This window comes from Siphateles boraxobius, unplaced genomic scaffold (assembly GCF_051911475.1).
Source record: "Siphateles boraxobius isolate OS27281-9 unplaced genomic scaffold, OSU_SipBor_1 22, whole genome shotgun sequence".
In the NCBI taxonomy this organism is placed as follows: Eukaryota; Metazoa; Chordata; class Actinopteri; order Cypriniformes; family Leuciscidae; genus Siphateles; species Siphateles boraxobius.
In genome coordinates this window covers 37185306-37205757 of record NW_027508833.1, presented here as the reverse complement: position 1 = coordinate 37205757, position 20452 = coordinate 37185306, and the positions used below count along the sequence as shown (strand labels likewise).

At 38.6% G+C, this 20452-nt stretch overlaps 1 protein-coding gene across 2 annotated transcripts in view; it reads right to left on the bottom strand.

Moving 5' to 3' along the window:
- asap2a (ArfGAP with SH3 domain, ankyrin repeat and PH domain 2a) overlaps positions 1-20452 on the bottom strand; it is an 80270-nt gene that overhangs the window by 39159 nt on the left and 20659 nt on the right. For both annotated transcript variants that reach the window (XM_077240054.1, XM_077240055.1), the window contains exons 2-4: positions 11742-11814; positions 692-837; positions 174-248 (exon numbers count right to left, since the gene is read on the bottom strand). In XM_077240054.1, the coding sequence (XP_077096169.1) occupies positions 174-248; positions 692-837; positions 11742-11814 (294 nt within the window). The remainder of the gene's footprint in view (positions 1-173; positions 249-691; positions 838-11741; positions 11815-20452) is intronic.

The following is a 20452-nucleotide window of genomic DNA, read 5'->3' as shown; positions in this document are numbered from 1 at the left end:
CGTATGAAACTCAAGATCTGCATGCCAAGGAATATTACACATCCAAATCCACTGTGCATTGGCTGACTAGCATGTGCCTAAAACACCTTGAGACAAGCACTGATCAATATGCTGCTGATAAACTGCCAAAAAGCAGAGAAAAAGCATTTATAGACTTAAAGTAATGAACTTACCCCTTTAACCCCTTTCAGATCTCCCTTCAGCAGACTGTCCAATGGGAAGGTAATGATGTTATTCATGTTCTGAAACTAGAGAGCGAAAGCACAGCGTTAGACAAATGTCTGTCTTCCCAGCTGTGAAATTGTCTTTCTTATTACAACAATCAGAGATAGACAAGGCGGCGAGGAAACAAAACAGTCAATTGCAGCGGGAGAAAAATTTGAGTGTTTGAGTAGTATTCATACAAACACAACGTTAGAGGAATTATTCATTAGGTTTGCAAAAAATAACAAGAAAATATTCCAAATCATAAATTTCAGAATGACTGACAACAAATGCTCAACCTATTTGAGGTAAAAATACCAGTAATTGCTAAAACACCTCCATGAAAGTTGATCCACCCTGTAGACCAATGACTCAAGATCAGCTTTTGGGCCCAGAGGTCCAAGCACATTAACAGCTGAAAGGTAAGATGTTTGAAACCCATTTGCTCTTCATAAAAATCACATAAACGCAAAATAAGTGTCCTCACCAGGTTCTTGAATAGGGCTGTGAGTTCCTTGGTGAAGACTGAGAACTTCAGGAATGCTGATCCCAGGTCAGGATCATCTCTGTACACACAATTCTCTCCAAACTTCTCCAGAGCTTGAGTGTACTGCTCCTCGTTCTCCACATGAGCTACAAACAGAAAGTCAATATTTCCTACATCAAAACTTAAATAATCCATAAGCATTTTAAAATGTGGCTAATTTCATTCAATTAAAAACAGCCACTAAATTCTATGTAGACTTGGAATAATGGAATAAAGAAAAATAACAAGTTTATAAAGGTCTACACACACACGTAAGCCTAATATTCTTTGCAGTAGCAGTATCGTGCTTTTCTTCCCCTCATATTGTTCTTTCCTACTGTTGCTTTCTTTCCTCCAGATTGTGGAAATCTTGTATTCCAGCATTATCAGTTACAGTCCACCTATTCACATCTACTTTGTCCAACCACCAACACACAATATAGTGTATTTATTGTTTTAAAGAGTCTTTTCCACACTCTGTTCATTGTTATTGTATGGCAAGACAAAAAGACCCTGATAGAGCCTGATGGAAAAACAAATGCAAAAACCCAGAACTTCCTTTTAATTCCATCAATCTCCCAGTTGTCATCCTCTCCAGGGGCAAAGCATAAAAGATAAAAACAAGCAAGCATGTAATTCACTCATGCAGTGGTGTTACAAACTCCCCATAGTTTGTCTGCAGGGAAAATGTGTAATTTACAAGTACAGACATGTCGGGATGCTAGTCAGTGTGCCAACGTGTTTGTAATCAACACCTGGAGCTTTTTCCGAGACTCCCTCGTGGGTGAACGTCTTCCCACAACTAGTTAAGTTATCCAGCGCAATTTCCTCAAACAGAGACTGTCGCCAAGAATAGCCATATAGTAGTATTACATAGTCAATGCCTTCTTATGATGAATAATTTATTCATAACTGATTTCTTTTAGTGCAGTCTGCGATAGTTAGCTTGAGAGCTTTCTCTTTAGGTGACCTATTGTATCTCGATAGGAAGGACACAATGGGACAGGAAGTGAGGCGGTGGTATGCTATCACCCTAAAGCTAGTCCAGAACTGGGGCCATGTGGCAACATCACATCACAAAAACAAAAGAAAGACCTGGAGATGCACTCTAGCAGATCTTAGCGCTCATGTGCTTGAGTAGACTTGGAGCACTGCCCAGGTCACAACAACAGGCATGGTAATTCGATACAGGCTAATAAGGATAATGGATATCTGAAGGTCATATGCTGAGGAGATTCCATTCAATCTTGAAACCACGGTTTCTTAAACCTGACTGGGAAAGCAGGGATAGGGCATCTGTTTATGCTGTATGTCTATGGCCTATTCAGTTTGATGAATGGCTACACCTGCTTCAATAAATAAACGCTTGATAAATACAAGCGAGACCACAAATGTGCAGTATATGCATTAGTAAAAACTGCTAACTCCAGTTCAAACGCAGGGAGTCCAGATTCCTATTAGCTTGATATCCAATGTAGTAGTCAGGAACTGAATTTATTTATTTTTTTAAAAAGCAGTTTTCCAAAACAGCGTAAAAATAGTCAGATGTCTTCTAAACCAACATCCTGACACTAAAATTATCTGAGATGTTCAACATAGACAGCAATGTCTTAAGCCCAAAATATACTTCAGTTTAGTCGTGAACGCTTAGAGAATGGATAATCTTTTAAAGTATGCATTTGATATCATGCAACCTTGTGCGAACAAAGGTGCTTGACACCTGCGCACCAGAATGTTTCATCATCGTCCAGTATCTGCCCCTAACACAACTGCTCTTCAAAGCAGGCATCTTTTGTGGTTGTGATCACTAGTAGAACATTGTTGTTCCGTTTCTTAAGTTTATTTTGGCCAATACAGGTCCTTCTCAAAAAATTAGCATATTGTGATAAAGTTCATTATTTTCCATAATATAATGATAAAAATTAAACTTTCATATATTTTAGATTCATTGCACACCAACTGAAATATTTCAGGTGTTTTATTGTTTTAATACTGATGATTTTGGCATACAGCTCATGAAAACCCAAAATTCCTGTCTCAAAAAATTAGCATATTTCATCCGACCAATAAAAGAAGTGTTTTTAATACAAAAAAAAAAAGTCAACCTTCAAATAATTATGTTCAGTTATGCACACAATAGTCAATACTTGGTCAGGAATCCTTTTGCAGAAATGACTGCTTCAATGCGGCGTGGCATGGAGGCAATCAGCCTGTGGCACTGCTGAGGTGTTATGGAGGCACAGGATGCTTCGATAGCGGCCTTAAGCTCATCCAGAGTGTTGGGTCTTGCGTCTCTCAACTTTCTCTTCACAATATCCCACAGATTCTCTATGGGGTTCAGGTCAGGAGAGTTGGCAGGCCAATTGAGCACAGTAATACCATGGTCAGTAAACCATTTACCAGTGGTTTTGGCACTGTGAGCAGTTGCCAGGTCGTGCTGAAAAATGAAATCTTCATCTCCATAAAGCTTTTCAGCAGATGGAAGCATGAAGTGCTCCAAAATCTCCTGATAGCTAGCTGCATTGACCCTGCCCTTGATAAAACACAGTGCACTAACACCAGCGGCTGACATGGCACCCCAGACCATCACTGACTGTGGGTACTTGACACTGGACTTCAGGCATTTTGGCATTTCCCTCTCCCCAGTCTTCCTCCAGACTCTGGCACCTTGTTTTCCGAATGACATGCAAAACTGAGCAACAGTCCAGTGCTGCTTCTCTGTAGCCCAGGTCAGGCGCTTCTGCCGCTGTTTCTGGTTCAAAAGTGGCTTGATCTGGGGAATGCGGTACCTGTAGCCCATTTCCTGCACACGCCTGTGCACGGTGGCTCTGGATGTTTCTACTCCAGACTCAGTCCACTGCTTCCGCAGGTCCCCCAAGGTGTGGAATCGGTCCTTCTCCACAATCTTCCTCAGGGTCCGGTCACCTCTTCTCGTTGTGCAGCGTTTTTTGCCACACTTTTTCCTTCCCACAGACTTCCCACTGAGGTGCCTTGATACAGCACTCTGGGAACAGCCTATTTGTTCAGAAATTTCTTTCTGTGTCTTACCCTCTTGCTTGAGGGTGTCAATGAAGGCCTTTTGGACAGCAGTCAGGTCGGCAGTCTTACCCATGATTGCAGTTTTGAGTAATGAAACAGGCTGGGAGTTTTTAAAAGCCTCAGGAATCTTTTGCAGGTGTTTATAATTAATTAGTTGATTCAGATGATTAGGTTAATAGCTTGTTTAGAGACCCTTTTCATGACATGCTAATTTTTTGAGACAGGAATTTTGGGTTTTCATGAGCTGTATGCCAAAATCATCCGTATTAAAACAATAAAAGACCTGAAATATTTCAGTTGGTGTGCAATGAATCTAAAATATATGAAAGTTTAATTTTTATCATTACATTATGGAAAATAATTAACTTTATCACAATATGCTAATTTTTTGAGAAGGACCTGTATGTTGCTACCTTGTTGACCAGCTAATTAGCCCCAAAAAAATGCCACATGTGAAAGCTGAGTGTACAAAGCATGCACGATTAGAAAAACTGGGTTGCGCATATACTATGCTGATGATGGAATGTACATCATGTAAACTGTACGCATAACCTAAAGCACGAGTAAAAAACAGTCTAAATTTAGGCTTTAACGGTCACTAGCATCACACATTTAGCGGAAAAGTGCAAAAACGTACAATTGATTCTGAAATATGTGATGTTTGCATGTTGCTAAGACAAATACTTGGAAGAGACAGGACATTTTTTAATATAACTCCGACTGTATTCGTCTGAAAGAAGAAAGTCATATACACCTAGGATGACTTGAGGGTGAATAAATCATGGGCTAATTTACATTTTTGGGTGAACTATCCCTTTAATAGTGTAGAACAGACAGAATGGGTTTTTACTTTTTTACTTCCCTCAAAGGGATTTCAAAGCTGAAGTACAAACACATAAATTTCTAGCAAATAACCCTCAGTTACCAGAAGGAATATAATTGGATTACTGTAAAAGCGTTTTTCCTTCGCCTATATGCCATGTTGTCTACAGACATTAAGCTAATGGAGAAGTTTCCATCCGATCAACTACTTGGTAGTGTAAAATCTTTAGGAACAAAAATCAGTCTGGATGAGAGTGCCTGTTGATAATTCTAAATATCATTATTAGCATATATTGATTGTACTTTGATTAAGTTATGACAGATTCTGAGACTCTCATGCAACTTAAAAAATGTAAGTCACCTCTGTCTTTCTCCAGAGGAAGGAGAGCAGTGGGAGAGTGTCTGATTATGAGCTGTAAAAACCTGTTCGTTCAAACCACCAGCTGCATCAGTGACTCATCACATCTCATTACAGGCCTGCAGAATTTCCTGACCTCATATACCAATTTCCTATTGATAATGCCAGTCCCATTGCATTCTACAAATATTTTTTCACTAAAGAATGTTGTCTGGACTTTCGACACGGTTTGACATTCACAGTAGGGATCTTTACGTACAGCTGTTGACGCCGCTATTGTTATGACAATAAATCTCCAGGCCCGGTGGTGAGTACAGCCTCAACACAGGCTGTGTTTGGACTTTAAACACCCCATCTTGTTTTCTGCCGCAGTGGCCGACTGTGCATTTGGATCTGGCTTTGTTTTTAAAGCGACATATGAGCTCTGCACATCTCCCGCTCGTCTGCAATGACAAAACTTTGGATCCAAGCTGTGTTCTTTCTTACGGTAACTCAAACCTAGCTGGCAGCTTTCCGTGCTGTGGCTGTCTGAATGAGTTTTGGGGGAACAGAATGACTGCTACATTAGCCATTTTCAGGATCACCTTCAAAATCAGTCACACAAAGATATACCAGTTAGGGCAATGACTTGGGTGTTCAATTTCTCAACACACAAATATTGTTGAGTAAGATTGACTTTTCTGACGGTTTCTGGTACTCACTGAGCTTATCATGTGGTTTCAGACAGTCAGCCCTGTAACCACAGACACGATTGAACCTGTGAGTGAAAGGGGGTTGGTTTATCCGAGTAATGCTTGAGTCATTTAAACACATGTGTATATTGCATCTGTTTTAAAGGCTTAGAAAAATCCCCCATTATAAGTCACAATCTACTCCAAGAGTTTATCTAAAAAGCTCTTTGATGCTAAAAGTATAATTAACACAATACAATAATACAGGTAGTTCCAGTACTTACATTTTATTAAGCGTTCCAAGAGTGCTAATATTTAAAGCACTGGGAATTTTCAGTGTATTACTCCGCTTGTCTGTGTTTTTATGTTCCAGACAGACTGTCAAGAGATTTTCAGTGACCTTATCTGCAGGTTGTTTACACCAGTACTTTGCGATAAGTAGGCTATCTTTATGAATGAGTCATTTGAATCACTCAACTGATTCATTCAAAAACCCTGATTGATTCAGGAACTTATCCCTGCACCCAACTATAGGGGCTTTCACACCAGAGGAATCTTTTCATAGTTCCTAGAACTATTGGCGGAAGTACCCGGATTTTGGTGTGTTTGCACTGCAGGAACTAGCAACTAATTTAGCTCCTACTTCAGAGTAGGGTCGTTCAAGTCCTCCTGGGAAGTTTGTACTGCAAGGTGGGAATTCGTGTTTATGACGGCAGGTGCGTTCAAGTCACTTTCGTCAGATTAAGATGGCGGTGCACGTTCTCTTAATTAACGAACATTGAAAACAGTGATCGATGGGCCTCTTAACCTTCACGCTGAGGAGAAAACCCAACGCAACTTTGAGGGGGCCAGCGTAACACCACGTTCACATTCTCCTCACAATCATGACGGGAGACCTAGAATCCACAGCTAGATCAATGAGTATAGAAGCCCATATGATTACAGCAACCATCATTTGAAGTGTCAAGCAATTCTGAAATTATTGTACATTATGGGATTTTTATTCATTATTGATCGTAGATCGTACAGAGGTCAAAATGATCGTAAAAATCTGATAATTATCGTAGTTCTGGCAAAACTGGTGCTCAGACTCTGGCGCTCTCAGCGCCGTCAAAATAAAAGTCACAACAACAAGCGCGGCTTACGTCACTTCAGTGTTTCTACTGGCAGTGCGAATGCAAAACGCTCTTAGAGGAACCAGTAGTTCTCAGGGAACCACCCTGTTGGCTAGTTCCTAGAAATACCCGGTACGAAAGCCCGTTATGGCTACTTCCCTACTATTTAGTAGGAGAAAAACAGTATATAAAAAAAGTAGTACAGTATGTGCACATACATAGTATAAAACGGTAGGCAACAAGTACCCTGATGACCTACTACTTCTGGCAAGATTTTGATGTGTGCATCTGATGAACACTTTACTATCCCATGAGGCCATGGGAGAGGAGTTGTGAATGGCAGTGAAGCAAAGCAACTGACGACGCAAGTCACATGACAATGACAACAAGGTGAATGTAGTACACCCGGATTTCATTTCATACTATATACTTTTTTAACTGTCCCAAAGTAAGTTCTTTATCCAATGTAATACCTACTCAGACGTAATATGCTCAGTATGCGATTTGGGGGCAGCTAGTGTCTTTATGAGTGAGTAATTGAATCATTCTTTCAGCTCATTCAAAAAGCGGATTCATTCAGAATGAAATAAGTGACTGTCTTTATGAGTGAGTCACTGAATCATTCCTTAAACTGATTTATTCAAAAATGCTGATTCAATAAGGAACAAAAAAGTGATTAGCTGCATCTGAAAATCACGTACTGAGCAGTAATTACATTTCACAAGAAACTTTGCAACCGATTAAAAAAAATTATGTTCTCTATTTATTTACTTAGTATAAATGCAGTCCAGACGTACTAAATTCACTATGCTGGCATTGTCATGTGACCTACAGTGATGGTTGGTATTTGCTTCACTTACTGTTTTGTGAATATTAAAGATTTGGGTATACTACTTCATGTATACTATAAATTACATACTATAGCCTATATCACGCACATTTATGTATAGTATAGAAGTACACTGTTTTAGACAAAGCTAAGGTCTTTAAGAGGGAGCAATTGAATCATTCAATCAATTGATTTGTTCAAAAACACATTCATTCAGGAATGAAAAACCACTTCTGTGTTGCTCTGCGATGTGCAATGGTTTATTCTGCTGTAAACAAATTTTTTTTTTGGCAGAGCAAAAAAACAAATAACTGACGATATGTCTAAAGTGTAAGTGCAGTAACTCGATATTGATGACATTTTTTATAGTGACTAATTATACCAATTTTTGTCTGCCAAATTTGGGTAGTCAGTTATTTTGTTAGTTTAGCAACACCCAAGCAACTATGTAGCAAAAAACACTCAGAATGCTTCAGAAACCTTGTTAGTTGTGATCTAGGGAGGTTTTCATTCAGGCTTTGCTCTAAATGATCATCTACACACCAATGGGGACAACAGTCCTCCTCTAGTGACATCACTACAATTGTTACTGTGAGTGACACCTGATGCCAGCTCAAGGTTTAATTATTGGCAAAAACCATCCAGCAGGCCTCAGGACTGATGCTCCAGTTCTGTCAGCGTCTCTCTCTCTCTCTCTCTCTCTCTCTCTCTCTCTCTCTCTCTCTCTCTCTCTCTCTCTCTCTCTCTCTCTCTCTCTCTCTCTCTCTCTCTCTCTCTCTCTCTCTCTCTCTCTCTCTCTCTCTCTCTCTCACTCACTTTCTCTCATCCTTTCTGGGCAGCCTTCAGCTCTCTGTCGGCGATAGACTACGATCGTCATGCATAAATAATTCACTACTGTTAGACTAGAAGTGCTTGTTTCTTGGTCTGAAGTGAGAACACAAAGGAGTGAGAGTTGATCTCTTTCCCCTTGCTGAAGACACACTGGAAGCTTATTCAATAAAAGGCTTTTGGTAAATGAGATAGCTGGCGAAGAGACTGAATAAAAATAAACAATTATGTAGACACTGTGACTTCAAGACTGTAACAGCCTGTGCTTCTTTCTTTCAAATGGTCCATGGGGATGTTTTGTGTTGTGAGAAAACCACATCCTGCTAGACTAATTTTTGCAAAGTTTCCTTTGAATAATCCATAATTCTTTCCCTTTACAAAAATAACACCACAAAAATGCTAAAAGATGCTCAAGTATATAAGTTTATATATTTATTTTTTCATAATATTATTTGCCTAATATTACTTTTACATTATATTATATTATAATAGAAATTTCCCCCAAATGTTAATTCTTCATTGTGCATTTAGAAAAACATTTGTAAATCTTTGTGATAATTTAAAGCGGTTTTTGCTCAACCACAATGTTTGAATGATATTAAAAGGAGCAGAAAGTTTTACATTTTAACTTTCCCATAAACTAGTGCTAAAATAGAAAAACGTGTTTTTATTGGCACATTAACACTTTTGTCATCCTGTGACCATTGTAGCATCTTCTTAGACAATGATAATATACAGTTATTTCAAGAGGATTCAACATCTCAGCAATGATTTTAACACAGTCACTGTTCTCTCCAGGTGTGAATTAGACCTATTTCTGCACCTCTGCATGTGACCTAGTAGTTCAGAGCGCTCTGATGAGGAAATGTATCTCTCCCACATCAACACTGAGAGACTTACATCCCGGGATATCTGGCCTTTCTAAAGCCAGCTAAGAGCAGATGTCCTGTTCCTCACTGATAACAGAATACGTTAAGAGCAGAGAAATTAATCAAACTCACCATGGGTCACCAGCCTGTGAGCAGAGAGTCTCTGATTTATTACTAACTTTGGAAGAACATGACGTTCTTATGAAGGATTATGAAATATGGCTTCACTAATGAATAACCACTTTTAATTGATTTAGAAGGGAGGGGTTTTTATTTTGTTTTTTTTGCTAAGCTGAGTGGTTTTTGCTATACAGTAGCTAGATTGTTCTAAGTGGTTATTTGTGTGTAGCTAGGCAAGTAGCCAAGTGAACCATATTTCGGTAGCATATTGGTTTTCCGACAATATTTATTTTCATTTGACCTATTTTTAAGGTAATTTTTAATTAATTTATTTTTAAATTAACATTTTCATCATCAAATACCATTTTTGTACTGTACATTTGTACTGTACATACTATAATTCACTTGTTGCATTTAAAATAAGTGGTGTTAGTGTTTTATTTTTTATTTAGACAAAATTTATTTATTTTTATATTATAATGTTGTGGTATATTGTTCCACTTTAGGTTTTATGCTTTTATTTATTAAGACAAACTAGTGTAGAAGTAATTTTTTAAGGATATTATTGTGATCCCAGCATTTAAACAACTGATTTTAGTTTTTAGCATTTTAATATAAATTTTATTGATTTGCATTTGTCTAAACATACTTGAATCCAACGAAAATATGAGCAATAGCAATTGTACTGTTTTCATTAGCATCCCTATTATTAGCATTAATTTTGTATGATATGCAAATATGGAACGGATATTAAATAGACAGGTGTGTTTAGATCAGTAAAATGCAAATAAGGAAAAAGGAATGAGGCTTGCAAATTAGTTTCAACGATACTACATCAAATGTGAATTTGCGTAATGAAATGAGAGTACCAGATCCTGCCAGAATGAAACGACACAAATCACCGATTCCCGCATACAGGAAACAATAACAGAGCCACGGCTCTGGGAATCCCATCAGCATGCACGGGACAGACAGATATAAGGGAGTGTCCTGGCACAGCTGTCCCCTGGGGTGTGGGAGACAGCTGTCCCGCCTGAACAGAGCCAGCAGTGTTCCTAGAAAAGTGTCGATCAGCAGAGCTCGGCCCCTGCGTTCTCGGCTGGGCCTCCTTGTGCAGTTGAAACAAATTAAGCGAGTGAATGATCTGTGTTGTCATAGGCAGAGACAGGCGGCACAATGGAGAGCAGCTCAACTTCAGTACCGGCAGCAAGTACAAAGAACAGCCCTTTAGTACACGCTGATAACTGAAGCCATTCAATCAAGCATCACTCGGATACACTCCAAAACACTAATTATATTCCAGGAAGAGAGCAATTCAAGGAAGCTGTCTTCTCCGGTGGGTTAGCGTGAAGATAACAGCCTGTCAGCTACATGAATTTTAACGCTGTGTCCCAAGCAGATGTGACTCGGTAAAGTGGCAAGCGATCATTTTTGACTCATGTTAATGAGTTTTAGTTCACAGCAATCATTTGCTGTGCATTATATGGCATAGCCCCACCCATAGAGACATTTAATTGGTCTAAAATCACAATTGATTTTGTATATCGATCACAAGTTCAGTATGTAGTACCTCAAGGCTCAGTAATAGGACCGTTGCTTTTCTTCCTTTACATGCTACCCTTGGAAGATATCATTAGGAAGCATGGCATCAGCTTTTACTGTTACACTGATGATACTCAGCTCTGTATTTCTTACATACCAAATCACAAAATTGATGGAATGCATAGCTTTTATAAAAACAATTGGACAACTAGTAATTTCCTACGTCTTAATTCTGAAAAAACAGAGATTAGTGCTTTACATCTATTGCGATCTCAAAATTCCAGCTAGTTGATAATACCGAGAATATCAAAATAACTTTTTTTTTTTAAATGTAGCAGCAAAACAAAATATTACTATTATACATACTAGCCTATATATAAACTTAAAAAATAATCTTGATCAATTCAGGTAAGTTGAGTTGAGACCTCACCAACCGAAAAAGTCACTTTTTAGACATCTAGCCTTGTTGACCATCCTCCTGTCTTCCTGTCCCTAGTACATTACCAGAACTCTTCTCTTCAAATATCACTTTGTACTTGAAAATCCTCTGAGAAACTGAACATCTCTGACAATGGAAATCAAACACACTACCACCTATACTCCGTTCTATTCTAAAGAACAAACTCTGCTTTTTGGCATTATCAACATATCATGTATCAAAAGTGTCACCTATAGATAAAGTGGAGTACATTCCTTGTATCAGATGGATGAGCAGATGTGCTCCAGAGATTTCCTGACTGTAATCCAATCAGACTGCGAGACAGATGAGATGATGTATGACAGAGAGCCGGGGCAGTGAAGTGGCTGAGATCACTTACCCAGACCGGAGGCGTAAATGGCCTTAACTGACTTCTTCATCTTGTAAAGGACACTGCGGTCCACATCCAGGGCCTAAACACAGACACAGAAATAGAGAAATAGAGAAATAGAGAGAGAGAGAGAGAGAGAGAGAGAGAGAGAGAGAGAGAGAGAGAGAGAGAGAGAGAGAGAGAGAGAGAGATAGAGAGATAGAGAAATAGAGAGAGAGAGAGAGAGAGAGAGAGACAGAGAGAGAGAGAGAGAGAGAGAGAGAGAGAGAGAGAGAGAGAGAGAGATGTAATATGTGTATACCAAAGCCTTTAGGACAGTAATACAGATGCACATTAACATTGACACTACTGTACCACACACATTTATCAAAGACCCTTAATTATCTTTGTCTCACACTCGAATATAAATCTCACACATACAAACTGTGCCAAAGACTCTTAGGTGTGTGTGTGTACACAGGGGGGAGGGGGGTGTAGTCCCTGCTGATGGTGATGCAGGTGATTCATTATTCAAAAGCAAGCTCCTAAAAATACTCTAAAACAATCCCTGCTCAGCATGACTAGCGGAAGTCTGCATGCAGGCCTGCACAGCTGAACCTGTACACATCCACAAAAGAAAACTCCCCAGAAGCACCGTAGGACGCAATAACACACACACACATAAAACAATATAACACTCAAAAAGAGTGTCATGCATAAGCAAGAAACGTACATACTTTAAAGCCTAAATCTGAGCCAGAGTGTTATTATAATTGTACAGTTACAGTACACGAATCAATTCGATTGTGATTCACAAGCTTTCTAAAGGGCTTTTCAGACTGCAATTAACCCCATGTTATCGTCATTCTTAACACTGCTTTTAACCCCTTGTAAATGACCGTTTCACACTTGTAATTTAGAAGTATTTTTAGCACCACTTTTTACCAGGGGTTATGAAACTCTGCCAAATGTGTACAGTGTTAAATGATAGCTTATGAATAACCAGGCTGAATTTTTAATCCTAGGTAAATTATGAGCAGTGTGAAATGTGAAGCACGATGACCCAGGATTCTGTTTATCCAGGGTTTAGAAAGACCCAGGGTTAAATATTTCAAGTGTGAAAAGGCCTGATTTGATTAAGTATGATGTAACCTGATTTTGTTTTTAGGTCTATTTCAGTTATAATGTAATTGTAAATGTTGATTACTGTACAACTCAATAGAAAAACGTGTTTCGCCATATCAAACTTTATAATTTCTTTAGTTACATCTTATTTTTCATTCTTTTGACAGCTATATTTGCTCTGAAATGGCTTAAACGAGTAATAGAGACAAAAATGTTTTCTACATGGTTTTGATCTTAATATTTATTTATTTTATTCGCCTCAATATAAAGAAATGTAATGGCCATCCCAGTCCCCAGTCCCTGACCCCTATAGAAGATGAGTGGGCTGAACTGAAGAGGAGAAGCACCAACATGGATCTGGGAATCTGCAGGATCTGGAGAGATTCTGTATGGAGGAATGGTCTCTGATCTCAGGTCAGGTGTTCTCCAAACTCATCAGGCTTTATAGGAGAAACTCAGAGCTGTTATCTTGGAAAAAGGAGGATGCAAAAAGTATTTAATAAAAGGGGGAAAATAATTGTTCCCAATGTGTTTTGGAGAAAAACATTTATTTCATAATGTGATTGTCCGCCACTTTCAATTCTTTTACTTCAATAAAAGGTTAGACTTTCACATTTTTTTAAATAAAATAAAATATCAAAAAGGATTATAAATAATGCAGGTTTATTTTTTACAGCCATCTTTGATCATAATTATCAAGGGGGCAAATAATTCTGACCAGCACTGTGTGTGTGTGTATATATATATATATATATATATATAACCACAAAATGACATCCAAAGGGAGTTTAAATCATAAGAAACAGCAAACATACTTTAAAGCCTAAATCTAAATCAGAGTGTAAATTATTGTATAGTTAAAGTACATTCAAGTTATATTTCCATTTTAGATGTTTGAATTAGATTTTCCCCCAAATCGTGCAGCCCTACTGGTAACCATTCAGTACCACTGTAAAATGTCAGATTGGTATATTACCTAAAAAAAAGTGATATCAATTGAAAATCTGCATAAAGCGTTAAAAAGGAAATGGAAATTATATCAACATAATAGTTCCTCTATTGTACCAGCTCATCTCATATGTAGTCAGATGATGACACATCCTCTTCCTTCACCTCTCAATACCTCTACGCAGCTAATAAAGCCTTAAAAATCCAGACAAATCTAATGAAACACCATCCCTAACACCGACCGTTGTTTGGCCCCGTTCACAGGAGCCCTCACTGTAAATCCTGCTTTTATTAAAAACGCTGTGCAATATTTATTTTCCAAATATATCACAGGAAAGCTTTCCAGATGCTCGTCTAGCGGCTGGCTCGAGTGTTCAGTTTCAGAGCGGTATGTAGAATGACAATGCTTTTACTCGCGAGTGAGCCGAACCGTGAACCACAAAAACCATGACGCCTGACAAAGCAAAATGAAAGCTTACTGAGATAACAGTGCAGTTATTAATAAACCAAATTATCAAGTAAAAATAGAAAGAAAGTCACCACATTATTTCATGAAACTACTAGCCTACCGCTTTAGTAACCAAAGAAAAGCATCAGCCAAAGTCTTTTATATCATTTTATATTTAGGATTACATTTCAGCACAAAAACAATTATATTTTTAATAAATATCAATAGCGTTATCGAAGGAGTGGACGAGATGTGACCAACACTTGAACTTGACTGAGTCAAAGAGGGATGCAGTTTCATTTTAGGCATTAGACCTCAGTGTCCTATTGGGACGGGGGAAAAAACTCATTCAAATTTCACTTCACAGTGTGTCTTTGTTTCACACACAAAGATCTACTATACAACTGCCTTTTATTGAAGTGACATGAGAATTGTTGGACTTTATAACAGCATTCATAAGTGGATTACTTGTATTAATCCCAGTGACTAGTTAAGTATAAACCACCTGTCTCTTCGTGGTTCACAATATGTGATTGCTCTGCTCCAAAACCCAGGAGATATTTCCCAGACTGACATTAGAATGCTGCTAAACTCTATTAGCTTGATACTCTAATAAGCACAAAAAACACACAGTAAACACATCATTATAATTGCATTGAATTAATCAAAAAATACGGTAAAACATTCATAATATTTCAAAAGATTTATACAATTTTAATAAATTATGTTTTTCAAAATTTCTATTTATGGAATCCTAAAAATATATACGTTTCCACAAAAAATATGAAACGGTTTTCAACATCATAAATGTTTCTTATGCACCAAATCAGCATATCAGAATGATTTCGGAAGGATCATGTGACACTGAGGACTTGAGTAATGAGGCTGAAAATTCAGCTTTGATCACAGTAATAAATTGCATTTTAAAATATATAAAAACCAGCTGATTTAACGGGTGAGTAGACTTTGTATATCCACTGTATGCACATAATGTAAGCATTAAAAAAGTACTTTGGTGGTGCGATGGTACAATAATATAGCAGATGGCAATGCCATGGTACTTTGGTAAGTGTACTATAAAATGAAGGATGGTTTCAAAGTAAAATATTGTATTCCTGCAGTTCATTTAAAATAAATCCTCATTTTGAATAGTACAAATCAATAAAAAATAAAAAGTCCACACCTTACAGATCTAGACTTTTATACTGCCTTACAGACTGTGCATTTCCCTTTTATGTGCAGAAAGAGGTGCATTAGAGTGATGTGCCGTAAAATCTGACAGACTGATCAAGTATCTCTCTGTAATCTGAAACCACCATCGGCCTCCATTTATATTCATCTCTACAGGCCCTTTTCTCCTTCACTTAATCTCGTTTTACTAGCCTTTATCTTTATCTGTAAGTGAGCCACACAGCCCAGGACAAACTGAGACAGTGTTTTAACGAACGCACATCTCGGAAGGAGATCTGACACTATATTTCTTCAGCAACCACTTTAAATGAATCTTGAAGGGAATTACAAAAAAGGGATGAATCTCTTTCCACTGCTCATGAAGAGCATATAAGATTTACAGAGGTTCTACGGTCATTGAAGTGCTGCTATGACAACACGGTGACATTTTTTCATCTACATCTTTCAACATTAATCTTCATCGGTTTTCATTTAAATTGGTGAGGCACTAAACGGGGTCCTTGAACGAACGCAGAGGACAGAACTGATCTAGTCTCAGACTCAGACCTTACACCCATTGACCACTGGCTGAACATCTTATGCATAAGGCACACAAAAGGGGAAACACTTCAGGAGTTTCGAAGTCATCATCTGATTGGTTGAAATCTACAGGATTTCTGGGAGACGTGCATGTCGCGTTCTTTAACGATCCGGCTGGAAATAAAGCCGCCGTGGTGCCAAACCCCCTCATGGAAAAAGAAAGCCGTCATGTTTACGACTTTGACAAGGAGCGCTTATCAGGATCAACTAAACGCTGGATTTTCAAAAACATGCAAAGTTTGCAGTGCCATTGTTGCCATTAACGTGCACAATGTTTTTGAATGAATAATTTATTAGATGAACGGCGGTCTGTTATAATAGAGACATTGACAATATGACGCAAAACAAAAACTAACAGTGATCGGTTGCTTTACATGTGGATCAGACGTCCTCTTGGGTGGTCCTTGGCCAATGAAAGCTGCGATTTAGTCCAGACATTCTGCCATCAGTCTGAAGGTCTGGCTATGTGAGACTAGAACTGAACAGGCTAAGTGTCCATCAAACTTCATCAGTCAACTTTGAAACGAAGAGGGGCACACCAAATATGACGCGTCTGCCTCAGTCAACATTTGTGCGGTACTTTCATTATGTTGGAACACATTCTGACAGGCTCCCCTGTAAAAGTGTTTGAGTGTTGAATAAGCATGCAGGGACCGACAAGATGTTGTGTTAGTGTTTCTGACAGTGTGAAATGAATTACAGACCTGCCACACGCTCACTCTCATCTCCGGAAATATCTCACTTCATTTGAAACTGCAAACAGAGTCCATTGTAAGGGCTTTTATGAAATTATCCAAGTCTCATGATTGGGAGGCGCTGTGTGGGAAATTAACATGCGACCGCCCACATTTACATATGCCAATTCAGATTTACATATCCCAAATTTCACATACAGCTGGTCTGTTTAGATCGATGCATATAGAATAAAAATGCAAATTCACTCACTGACAGTAGATGGCACTTTTAAAAAGCAGAAATACTCTAGTTTTTGCTCTGATAGCTGCAAGACCACGGCAAACGCTGTGAGTGTGTGTTAGAAATCAGGAATTGTGAGAACTTTGTGCTTGGTACATTTTTCGTCTTCAAACCAAATTTGGGTCTTCATCCGACAAAGTTTAAATCCAGTCTGGCTTGCACACTTGTAGGCGGAGAATATGCGGTCTTTTGTTATGAGTTTATGAGACAATGAGTTTATCACTACTTCTGATCTGGAAGTGGTCGAAAGTGGACAAGATCAAGCACCTGTATTTAGTGTCATCCACTTGTGATCCGATCGACCAAAACGCATCTTAATACCAGGTGTAAACAGGGCCTGTGAGACTTCCGATTCATTAGCCACTATAGGTAAATAACTAGAAGATAAAGTGCCGTAAACTGTAAAACTACAAACCATAGTGTCTATAATATTGATTTTAAAATATGATATTTATATTTGCAATATAAAGCACTATAACGGACTGTTTTTGTGCAGGTAAAATAATTGGAAGTGAATGACACCGGAAGCCTCGCACATTCAAGGTACACATGGCCATGCTTGCTCTTGCATTAAAAATAAGGTGGATACAAAGTGTTGTGCAAATTTCCATTTTTGACATCAGCTTATTATAGAAAAGGAAGTCAAACCGTATTCAGCATACATGTTTTTTGCTATTTACTATTGCAAAGCTAAATAGTCTCTTTGTGAGCGTCATCAAGTCGACATTTTATGTAACAGCAACGAATCTGGGCATGTGATCAAAAGCACCAAACTTATTGGTTGGTCAGGTTTTTCCTCAGTGTGATGGAAAATAGATTGATGTAATCTCTTTTGAAAGGCTATGCGATTGGATGTACGCATACGCTAGTGCATGCATAAAAAAAAGTATACTTTGGGCTTAAAGGGACAAATGACAAAGTAAATTGCTATAGCGCCACGTGTGGCAACACTTAGAATGTACAGTAACACACGTGTTCTAACATTTACCATTAAGCGCAAAAGGTCATAGAGGGGTGTTGAAAATACTGTGAAACAGAATTTGATTAGGTCTAAGAAATCTTGACTAAACTTCAGGTGAAAAACAATGCCGAATATGACCTCTGTAATGTAAATAGACCATGTGCTTCATTGCATTCTTTTTTCTTCTCTCTGCTTCAAAAAGAGGAAGAGTGTCACAACGTCATCTTTGGTATCACTCAGGTGATAATGGGTGACACGGCATCTGCCACAGAAATGAGACATTCATTGTACTAGTGGCGTCATGGCGTCTATATCCCGTGCTGCCGCCCACACACCAACTTTCTGAACAGAGCCAGGAGGCACTCTCCCATCTTTCACTTGCTTTATTTCCGCTAACTAATGTATAACAGACACCCCACACACTGCCAAAACATTACAAAACCGAAGGTTTGATGACCATCCCAGCACAGTAAAGTAGGGACCTTCAAGTTAATGACGTCAGGCACCATCTGTCCCGCTCCAGTCTGGAGAGCAGCATCTCTGAAGGTGCCAGGCCATCGCTGGGGTGACTATGTCACTTTATATTCCCCACGCTGGCGGGAGAGCACTGGGTTTCAGAGCTTATCACCCCATCATGCAGCAGTGACCCTGATTTATGGGACACCAGGGAAGAGTCACACCATGGGCCAAATGGGAGGAACTTTCTCCAGACAGATGCTGCCATGTCTCAAACTGGCAGAAGTTGAACCAACCCTTAAATCAATGGAGTATTGGGTCAAATAAGGAAAATATAGACCATATTTGAAGTCAACTTTAAAACTACTGAAACATTTGATTATATGCAGTTGTATGTAAAATGGCAGGGCTCGACATTAAGGCTTGTCCGCTTGTCCGGGACAAGTGGATTTTTTGTAGGACAAGTAGAAGAGAAAATTAGTTGTCCGACCGGACAAGTTAAATTTCAAACAAAATAAAATGCCATGTTACTTCACGTTATGTGCCACTCGTTACGTCTATTTTACAGATTTAATTTTACAGATTTGAAACGAAGACATGTCCTGAATGTGAATGGCCTGTGAATGTCCTGAATGTGACTCGCAGAAAGACGCGCACCAGTATGATGCGCATGCACAGACCGCGCGCCAGAATACAGTTCTCTTTCGTGCTTGAACGAACATCAACACACACAATTAAGCCAAAATGTCATTTGTCGAGTATCTTCATAACACAAGAGCAGTCTTATGATGGACATAAAGAGTTGTGACTCGTGAGAGAATGAAGCGCGTGTGAGATCCGCGTCTCTGTCCACAGCGGCTGCTCTTAAAGGGCCAGCTACCAATAAAGTGTTCCGTCAGTAAAGTTAAAGGGTTAGTTCACCCAAAAATGAAAATTAAGTCATTAATTACTCACCCCCATGCTGTACCAACCCCGTAAGACCTTCGTTCATCTTCGGAACACAAATGAAGATATTTTTGATTAAATCTGAGAGGTGGATCACTGCTACATAGGCTGCCAGAGGGAATGAAACTTGACGGCCCAGAAAGTCATTAAAGAAAATGTTTAAATATTCCATGTGCCTACAGTGGCTCAACTATAAGTTTATCAAGCGACGAGAATACTTTTTTCCCGAAAAAAAAAACATAAATAACGACTTTATTCGACTATTCCTTTTCTTCCTTGTGGGCCTGAGACGAGAGTTCAAGAGATTTCCACGACGCATGCGCGAGAACTGAGAAGAGAACGTTCTTCTTCTAATACTTCTTGTTCAGTTCTCGCGCATGCGTCGTGGAAATCTCTTGAACTCTCGTCTCAGGCCCACAAGGAATGAAAAGGAATAGTCGAATAAAGTCGTTATTATGTTTTTTTTTTCGGGAAAAAAGTAGTCTCGTCGCTTGATAAACTTATAGTTGAGCCACTGTAGGCACATGGAATATTTAAACATGTTCTTTAATGACTTTCTGGGCCGTCAAGTTTCATTCCCTCTGGCAGCCTATGTAGCAGTGATCCACCTCTCAGATTTAATCAAAAATATCTTCATTTGTGTTCCGAAGATGAACGAAGGTCTTACGGGGTTGATACAGCATGGGGGTGAGTAATTAATGACTTAATTTTCATTTTTGGGTGAACTAACCCTTTAATGAAAGAACAAAGGGAACAGAGAAAATTACTCACTGCTCTTGACTAAAGAACTTGTGTAGCTTTAATAAGGAGTAGTCTATATATAATTTATAATTTATGCTGCGCAGACTGTTTGATAACTTTATTCAATTTCTGTATATGTCCTACCTGTTAGACAGTTCATTTTTATCCAAACATCAATGGCTTATTGATCATTATAGGTGTTATCAATCATTTAGTTGTTATTGCTAATTTCAGAATTATCACTAATCTGTGTGTGCATTTGGTTTAGAACCAAACAAGTTGACTCATGAAACCATTTGTTTATTATATCGCAATCGCATATCACAACCGCAATATTGATCTCAATAATAGGAATATGACATTGTCCCCAAA